This window comes from Notothenia coriiceps, unplaced genomic scaffold (assembly GCF_000735185.1).
Source record: "Notothenia coriiceps isolate Sejong01 unplaced genomic scaffold, NC01 NC01_scaffold00019758, whole genome shotgun sequence".
Lineage (NCBI taxonomy): Eukaryota > Metazoa > Chordata > Actinopteri > Perciformes > Nototheniidae > Notothenia > Notothenia coriiceps.
This window is the reverse complement of record NW_011352459.1, coordinates 112,836-122,197: the sequence shown is the minus strand read 5'-3', so window position 1 is coordinate 122,197 and position 9,362 is coordinate 112,836. Positions and strand designations below refer to the sequence as shown.

At 41.1% G+C, this 9,362-nt stretch overlaps 1 protein-coding gene across 4 annotated transcripts in view; it reads right to left on the bottom strand.

Annotated features, from left to right (window-relative positions):
- The window catches only part of LOC104952208 (electrogenic sodium bicarbonate cotransporter 1-like), a 30,177-nt gene that overhangs the window by 9,155 nt on the left and 11,660 nt on the right, over positions 1-9,362 (bottom strand). For all 4 annotated transcript variants that reach the window (XR_799098.1, XM_010778981.1, XM_010778980.1 and 1 more), the window contains exons 5-14: positions 8,761-8,921; positions 8,494-8,673; positions 7,438-7,514; positions 5,996-6,153; positions 5,796-5,883; positions 3,962-4,116; positions 3,246-3,371; positions 2,677-2,851; positions 1,361-1,494; positions 323-585 (exon numbers count right to left, since the gene is read on the bottom strand). Coding sequence is in view for 3 of the 4 variants with exons in the window: in XM_010778981.1 (XP_010777283.1) it covers positions 323-585; positions 1,361-1,494; positions 2,677-2,851; positions 3,246-3,371; positions 3,962-4,116; positions 5,796-5,883; positions 5,996-6,153; positions 7,438-7,514; positions 8,494-8,673; positions 8,761-8,921 (1,517 nt within the window). In the remaining variant the exon portion in view is untranslated. The remainder of the gene's footprint in view (positions 1-322; positions 586-1,360; positions 1,495-2,676; positions 2,852-3,245; positions 3,372-3,961; positions 4,117-5,795; positions 5,884-5,995; positions 6,154-7,437; positions 7,515-8,493; positions 8,674-8,760; positions 8,922-9,362) is intronic.

Genomic DNA, 9,362 nt, shown 5'->3' with positions numbered 1-9,362 from the left:
CACACACACACACACACACACACACACACACAGGGTGAAAAGAGGTGCTGCAGCACAGGCAGTATGAGAAGAATAAAGAGCTTTTTGAACATTAGAGCATGGAGACATGTCACAGAAGAGACATTAAATACCAATATGAACTTCAAAGTTAAAATAATATGGCCTCTTTAAAGAGGGAAAAGTGGAGGAAACCTCAGGGAGAGCAACAGGAGGGATTTCTCTACCAGGATTGATAGACGTGCCATAGATGTCATTGATATAGATTTTTTATCTAAGATAATAAAATATATACATAGACAAATGAAGAAAAAAGATAAAGTACCAGGCATGCAGCTGCAGTCGTAGATGGTGACGAGGTTGGGATCGTAGCCGGAGTTAATCTGGTTGTGGTGGGCCAGCTTCAACATCTTTTTGAAAGCATCGTAGATGAAGATGAAGCTGATGAGCGAGGAGAAGCCTTCCTCTGTGAATCGTGTGAAGTACTGCACCAGGAAACTGGCGTCCGTGGCGACCAGCACCAGACAGAATACCCCCGACCACAGCCCGATCCACAGCCGGAACTCTAGGTAGTCCAACTCGTTGTCTCTGAGAGAAAGGAGGCTTGATTAAATGAGGATTGAGGATTTATTGTGCACAAGAGTACTATTCAATCATAATAACTTCAAGATCTCAGTGTACTTTCCATCACCTCCCTCTAACCTGGATTGTGTGACAAATTAAAGGTTGGAACATATCAGTTATTCTCTGGAACTCTTTAAAATAAAACCTTGTGATTCTGAAGCTGTGAAACATTTTCCTCTATCTTTGCTCTCTACTTTTCTCTATTTGGAAGGTATGCATACAACAAACATTATTTTTTGTATATGTCCTAGATCACACCCCCTTAAATATAGAGTTCTATAGAGCTGAATGCAGGAGGCACATTTTTTTGTTGAAACCACTTTAGCTTTATAAAACCCTCTCCTACATCTGGTACTACACAATGGTGTGTGTGTGTGGTTGAAGGGTAAATGGGGACAGGAAGTTGACTGAAAAAAAACATGAAGCATTAACAATCAGCTGGCAACTGTAACCACCGGCAGATTTACAAAACACTTCTAGGGAGTTAATAGGGGTTACCTTGGTTGCTGATTGGCTAATGGTTACACAAGCCAAAACATCGTTATGACATCATAAAGTGGCCACAATTTGATCAGCTCATTTTCAGACAGGTTTTTATATAAATGGATCAGGTCAAAAAGTGAGCGAATCTTTTTTCCTGAAACTTTCAGAGTCTCTTTACACAGAGGGGACACATGTCTACGTATAAAAGACATGAAAACCTGGATTTTGCATAATAGGTGACCTTTAAATGACTCACTTGCTGAAACTGAAGAGAAGTCTCTCAAAGACCAGCACTGGGCCTGTGGAGCTGAGAATGGTGAGCGGCTGCCCGGCCAGCAGACAGAACACTATTCCTGTCAGCGCTGTGCCCAGGAAACTCTCCAATACTCCCTGCACGCAAGGAAAAAACACATACAGCCTTTACACACAGCAGAATGGAACAACAAATACACAGAAGGTACGAGACAGGGCAATTATACGTTGTGCATGACTCCATATTTTCTACATTGGAAAGTATTTATTCAACAGATTTTATGAGTAAAATAAAAACATTTCAATTTTGTTTTCTTTCTGAGCCTCCTGACATGATTACTGTAATTCAGCCAACTCAGCTGGAAGCTGTTTTGCCTGTACACATGACGCAGCTGCAGGGCAGGCCCATCAGGACAGGCCTGTTTCACTTCCAGCCATGACAGATGTTCAGACTGAACATTTTACAAGCCGAAAGCTATGTGAAAACAGCCCATAGATGATTATTTACAACTCTAAGAAAGGTCAGGTGAGTTCAGGGATTCCCTATGCTGTGCTTGGAGTGGAAAGGGAAAGTGATGGAGGCTTTAGGAGGTGCTGGAGGGTCACTGGAAATGCAGCCATGACGAGGCTACAGTGTAATCTGTGGTTATTTACAGCCTGAGCAGATCCTCCAGGCCAGTGCAGGTGTGATATGAGGCTACTCTGTGTGAGTAGAGCGGCCAGGGACAATAGTCTGAACTGCCAGAACACAGGGATGGGCACAGCGGGGTATAATATTATATCACAACTTTTACATATGCAGTTCTGTCAGCAACAGGTACAACAGATGGAGTATGAGCCTCTGAGCTCCAAATGAGCATGACTTAGCAGCTGGTTAACTCTTTATTTTGTTTAGTAGTCTGTGACTTAACAAGAGCTATGCCATCTAAAAACAGATGATGTCATCTCCTTAAGTGTACACAGGATCCATACGCCCTGCTAATGTGAGCTATTCTCCATTGTTAACATTCGGAAAGGCAAAATGTGCTATGTAAATGCAAGAAATGCTACACAATGTTTAGGTCATGCAGTAGCCATGAATTCGAGCCAAAGTACCATGACGCATCAGCTCTTTAATCTAGTTATCCTAACACCGTTTGACCAAAATAGAGGATCAGAGTTGCACCTCTGTAAAACAAAGCCTACTTTAGCATTAGAATTAGGAAACAGCATGCTACAGGCTGCTTCACTAACTCAGGGCTATGTTTAATGTGCATTTAGGATAGTTCAAAGGGCACTGCGCTTAATAGGGTTAGGTTTTTGAGGGATGTGTGGGTTTACCTGCATGTTTTCTGTTGCATCACCAAGCAAGCCTCCAAATGTGATCGCATTGGTGACTGTGCCTAGATAGATGAACAATATGGCCGACAGAGACTGGATATGGAGTGCATCGTAGAAGTCACTGGCGAAAAATGGCAGCTTCCGCTTGATATCCAGGATGAGACCTCCACAAAACCTTAAAGACGAAGCCATTCAAGTTAGTAGGAGACATATTGTTTCATGTCACATCCTAGCCTACTATGCTTTACTGCTAATGGTTTCCAAAGAAAGGAAAATATATTCTGAATGTTGTTGTGCAATAGTGAAGCACTTTAATTGTTCACTAGTCATGTGTGGAATATTTTGTTACTGGAAACTGACTGAGAGACTAAGAAAAACATATTTCCCAGTTATGACTTTTACTTTATGACGCATGTCTTCACTGACGGTATATCCCATGCCATCACAATTATGATCAGGACTATAATGCTCCCACATCCTTAAAAAGGTATGTATTAAGACCATGGCAATGCAACACTGGGATATTTCTTTCTTTATCATTTTAGTGTTAAAAAGGAAATGCAAATTACTTTTTTGTGCGCTGAAGCTCCTCTCCAACCGCGTGTCCTCCTCCTCCTCCTCCTCCTCCATGTCCTGCATCATGGGGAGTGTCACCGTTCATCTGAGGCGCCTCTTGTCCAGAATACATGTTTTTCCTTTGAAAACAGAAGAAACGGATCAAATTCCACAAAGACAAAAATGTGTGGGGTCAAAGAAAATTTTTCACAATACGGTTAACAATAAACACTAATAACTATTCTTGGAAATGTATGTTATGTATATCTATGTGAATAGATCCAAACAAGAAAACAATCCATTAATCAGAAAAAAGGCATGACAAAAATGATTATGTAATATTTAGGGTTTTGTTTTGAAATGTGTGATATAGTACTCATTACAACTCACAGTATAGGTATAAAAAGAGATATGACTTCTGAAAGAATAAATTACATTTTTGTTCTTAAGAATGACTATCTAAAACGTCATCAATAAAAACAGCCTTATTTGGTCTAGTATGACTAGTTTCTGATGGCCAATGCAATCCATGTAAGCAAGCGTTTGATAAATATTGCTGAAACATACATTACCGAATCCATTTCTGACTTTAGGCTGAACAGCAGCTTTGCATTTACCTTTAAATAATGATTTGTGACCACTGCTTTTTTTTGTTTTTTTGTTACACATTGGGTAGTAATATATTTATGCATAAAAATCATTTGGAAAAATAGTGTGGATTAAAGGAAACCTCTTGTCTGCGGAGGGCAGAGACTTGGGGGGCTCTATCCTGATGTCGGGGTCCCACTCTCCGGGGGGCAGCACGATCACCTCGTCCAGGAACTCCTCGATACCTGCCAGCAGGTCCTCCCTGTCCTTTGCTTTGTAGGCAATATCATGGAACACCTGCCAGCAAACAAAAATAACTTATCAATTAATAATCAGCAAATCACTACAATAGCTCCCTGAAGAACCACCTACCCTTGCTGAACAATTGTAATTATTTTTGACTGATATATGCTTTTTAATTCACAATATTGGAGTTTGAATTATTACCCAAATTCTTATTTAAATGTTATTATAATTGTTTGAGTCTGTATAAAATACGGTATGTGTGGGACTGCACATGGGAAATTAAGTATGCCGTAATTCTATTTCAATAAACTGTATGGTTCAACCTAGTGTCTACTTGCGTTTATTTACTACAGTGGAACCCAGCATGTCTCTAAAATGCAAATCATAGCAGCCAATTTAACATCTATACATTGACATAGTCACAATGTATACAAAGAGTTGGTCATTATCTGTGTGCACCCCAGGGTCACAAAGACAAGTAGGTAGATTACTAATACAGGGCTGTTTACTCAAAAACACAAACATCTGATGAACCTATGTCACTGCGTTCAGAGGAGCGCTGAGAGGGGAAAGTTCAACTTGAGGAAATCCTGGACAACATGTCCTATCCTGGCTCGTTGACATACGAGATTTACTGGGAAAAGCTGAGGCCTGTGGGAATGTTTGCGCAAGGTGCTCTCAGGGTTAAAAAGGGTTATGTGTCGTCTGTTAACATTCCTGATAACATTAAGGGGTTAGGTAAAGGTAAACACCAAACATAAGAAGCAGGCAGAGCTGAAAAGCCTGAATTTGTTTGCCTTATTTTATTATACACAAAAACAAATATGTGTCCTAAAACATCAACACAAAGATGAACAATTAAGCTATAAAATGTTCACAGCCAAACAAATGTCTGGCCAGGTAACCTGCTGTGACGATTCATATCCAGAGTGGAGAGATTTGGCAAGAAGACAAGTAGTGTAGAAAGTGTAATCCTCTTTTTTATCTAGTGCCACCATGAGATTTTTAGTTTTGGGTTTTTTTTCCTGTTAACTGGGATGAACTGTCATGAAAGACCAAATACCTTCAAAACTAGGGACATTAATTTGTTAAAGACTACTAAGTGCATGTCAATGCATGGAACAAAAGGTGGTTAACATGGTTAACAGAAACCTGCAAAAAATCAAGATGTCATGTATGCTAGCATGCCTACATTAGCATGTAGCTCAAAGCACCGCTGTGCCTAAGTAAAACCTCACACAGCAGCAAGCAGGGCCAGTAACTCTGTCTTCGTTATTGACGTTTTATTTATGGTATATAGTTAGACTGTAGACCGAGATTTGAGAAACCTTTTTTTCCTTGTATGCCAACAACTTCTATAACCTTAATGGGGTGTTTCATGTCTGGAGAAAAGGCCACATCTTTCCAGAACAGATTATCTTAAATTCACAACCAATCAGGATTTATAGGGGATAAAAAAGTGTTTGTTAGAGCAGTGAGGATTCATTTTCATGTTCTGAAGTCCAGTTGCTTTAGAGTTCAAAACATAACCAATGCAGAATCAAAGCCCTAATATTTGGAAATAAAACTGGAAGAACAAAACGTGAATTTTAGAAAACACATTGCACCTGAGATTAACATAATCCCTTAACACAAGTTCAGCTATCTCGCATCAAAAACACACTAAACTACCTGCACAAGAGTGAATAGTAAGAACTGTAAAAGTTATTATCCAATTAAAGTAAAAGTACCTCATCTGACATCAGGGTGGCGATGGCTCTTCCAATTTCATGATAGGACTTCGCTTTACCTTTGGGGCCCAGCAGGATAAAGAGAAATCTGTGCAACAAGAAAATAAGATGTAAGGCTATAATTTCAAAAAATGAGAATCTGAGTTTCATTGAAATAAGGTGATGGGAGTATTTTTCAGTAAAGGATGAAGCTTTTATACCTGGTGGGCACAGGGACCTCGGTCAGAGACCCCAGCATGACGGCCTGCTGCAGGCGAACAAATGCCACTAAGGGGGCTTCCAGGAAGTCCACCTCTCCAACCAGCACGTTTGATGCCTCTGCATCAGGGGGCAACTTCTTCATGAACTTATTCTTCAGCTATTAGGAAAGAAATAGAGAATGAAGTCAGCAAATTAAACTGTCAGGCTTCAATGCAAGATAGACCCAACATTCCTTTCTCTGTCACATGGAAAACAATTAAAGATAAGAAAGACATTGTAAATACAGTTGGTGATTCAAATGTGGTTGTAACAAGAAAAAGACTGATGTGGTACAGAACCTCTCCTAAAATGACATCCTAAAACAGCAGCTATGCCACTTTTTGAACACACAATACACATAAGTTGTCTTTAAAAGAAAAGGGAGAAGGTTAACCAAGACTTTGGTGTGAAGTTACATTTGAAAAACTACATTTTAATTAACAGATGCAGGAGCATATACCAGCTGTTAAGAGTAAACTGCTTCTTTGAGCTTTTATCTATGTGTGCGGGCAGGGGCGCGGGAAGGGGGGTGCTATATATTTTTTTAATTTAATTTCATTGTGCTTGAGATATATTTTATATTATTATTCAAATGATAATTTTCAACTATATAATAAATGATTTAGCTTCAGGGAAGAAAAATAAAAAAAAGATGTGGAAAAAAAGTGTTGTTAGTTTTTAGTCGGCTACTTTTAACGTGACGCACAACACAAGTGACAAGTAACTGACATGGCGCAAAAACGTATCTCCGGAATTCTTTCTCACTAAAAACGCTAAATCTGCTAAAAAGATTGAAATAGAAGATGCAGGGGCAGGGCATTATTAAGCAGGATCTGTGTAATATGTAGCCAGGAATTAGCAATACCTTGATAGCCTACTTCAATGAATGTAAATTCCACATTGTCTTAATAGTGTGTTTGTGCTTGCGCTTTTGTGCGTGCTCTATAGTGCCCGTAATAGCGTGTACTGGAGTCCATTGTTATGCACTGTGTGTGTGTGTGTAGTTTTGCTCGGTGCATGGCAACGTCACACACACACCCACCCACCCCCCCCGCGTAATTAGCACATCGGACAGCACCTCCACTCAAAATACCTTCCCGTGTGCGGAGTTTCTGTTTCGGAAAAAAAAACTGTTATTTTTTTCTCAGTCGTGACTCATGACAGCGAGCGAAACTGCACATAGAAACTCAGGACAAAGACTGGAGACAGTGAGCTTTTGTTGTGGGAGAGCGCGATAGAGAGCCAGGGGTCTGATCTATCAGTGTGTGAGGCCCATCAGCACACACACAGCCACACATGACCCTGCATAGCGCTCCTTTGTGAAAAGACAGCTTAAGTATCAGAGGATGCATAATAGTTGCATGTCTTTATGCCACAATTCAAAGAGACAGAAACAGATTACCTGATCCTTCTCTGGTTTGTCGGAGAAGTCACTCAGGCTGTTGGAGGTGAGGTTTCTGTGGGCAGTGGTTGGGCTACCTGCAGAGAGGTGAGACACTGTTAGGATCAAAAGAAGATAATCAAAACAGCAGAGCTTCAAATGAGACATTTTTGGCAAAGAAAGAAGACGAGCCCCAGAGAAGAAAGGCACCAGGAAAGCAGATGAAGAGAGCCAGAAACTGCTGGACATGGCTAAATGTGGCAAGGCTTAGCTGTGGGCCTAATGCCAGTTTGTCATTCACTCAGCCACTTCAGAGAGCTGGGACACATTGCAGTCGTAAGTTGGCTGCTTCTGCGTGTCAGCAGAAACAAGCCAAGTGAACTTCTGGCAAATGAGTGAAAATGTAAACTAGGATCGATTTAAGGATGATGTTAGTGACCATTTGACCTTGCTGTTGCCATTTGTCTTTCGTACATTAGTCTTGCAATATAATCTGGCAGCATTTTAAGCTACTCTGTATATTCTTGAACTATTCTATTATTATGCATTGCCATATCTACACTGTAGCTCCTGTGCACATGCCAATAAAGCCTTTGAAGTTGGGAGTTACTAATGAAGCCATTTTATCTGCGTGTCACTGAATACCACACATCCTGCTTCTTCTTTTTTAAACAAAAAAAAATGAAGAGTTTAACTGTGTCCGTTTGTACATGAGTGTGTTCAAACCATGCTGCTCTCAGTGGGAGTGCTATGACTGTGTTCTGTCTTACAGAGGTATCCCATGCTGGAGCTCCTCAAGACCTGACATGGTTCGGCTGGGTCAAGTAGGCTAGAACAAGGCACAGGGGTCTCAAGGCGGTTGCGGGCTATAACACCCCAGATGCAGGAGGACAGAGACAGACCCAAACGAGAAGGAAAACGACAAGGTAGGGTAGGAACAGAAGACAAGAAAAAAAAGATTAGGAAAAGAAAATCCTTCAATAGGAAGTTTTAGGATCAGAAATAAGACACCAGAAGAGAATACATGTAAGATGTTGGGTTAAGAGGGTAAAAAAGAAAAGGGGGATTTTGCATTACCGTTCTCCTGGTTGCTGAACAGTCTACTTGCACTGGAAACACTCTTGCCAATGTCAGCGAGGGAGCGCAGGTTGGACTTCTTGGTCTGGTGGCGATGCTTTCGTAGCAGCGTGTACACGACCTTCTCCTTCTGGTCGGACTTCAGCTGACCGGTCTCAATCTGGCTGTCGATGATCATCTCTGTTAGAGGGATAGAACATCATGAGTCACCTTCAGCTGTTTTAAAATCTTCAACAGTGTGCTGGTACTCTGATAAACCTCACTCACCGACAATCTGCGGCAGCGTGGAGGCCTCCAGGTCCAGCATGATGGTGCCCTTCTCGATGCATGTTTTGAGCTCCATCAGGCTGTGTAGGGACAGCGTGGCCACATGAGGCTTACTCCACCGCTCACCACCCTTCTCCACCTTCTCCTCAAACTTGATCCATCTGTACAAGGGAGGACAAAAAGACACAAGTAGGGAGAGTGGTGAGATGTGTTTTCAGGACTGGGCTCGTACTGCTGTGTTTGACCTTGTCACATAACTCTGTGTTCCTGAAAAGGCAAGAGTGAGAGAGGAAGAAAACAATACACAAATATGTTCCTGAAAGTAAAAAGGTCACTGCACATTACAAATAAAGAGTGCGTAACAGTGGATTTATGGGCTACAAACAAAAAAAAGGAGACAAGAAAGGTTCTCTTTTCTTTACAAAACAACCCCATAGTGTTTTGATTTGGTCACAGTTCAAAAGGCCAAAATAGGTGATGCAGGACAGCTTAGAAATACAAAATAATGGCATTCTGGGATGGCGACAGTCTTCAACACACGGTTAAATGTGAGAAACGACACTTCTTTCCTACCATGGATGAGATTAGCCTCGAAGGTAGGG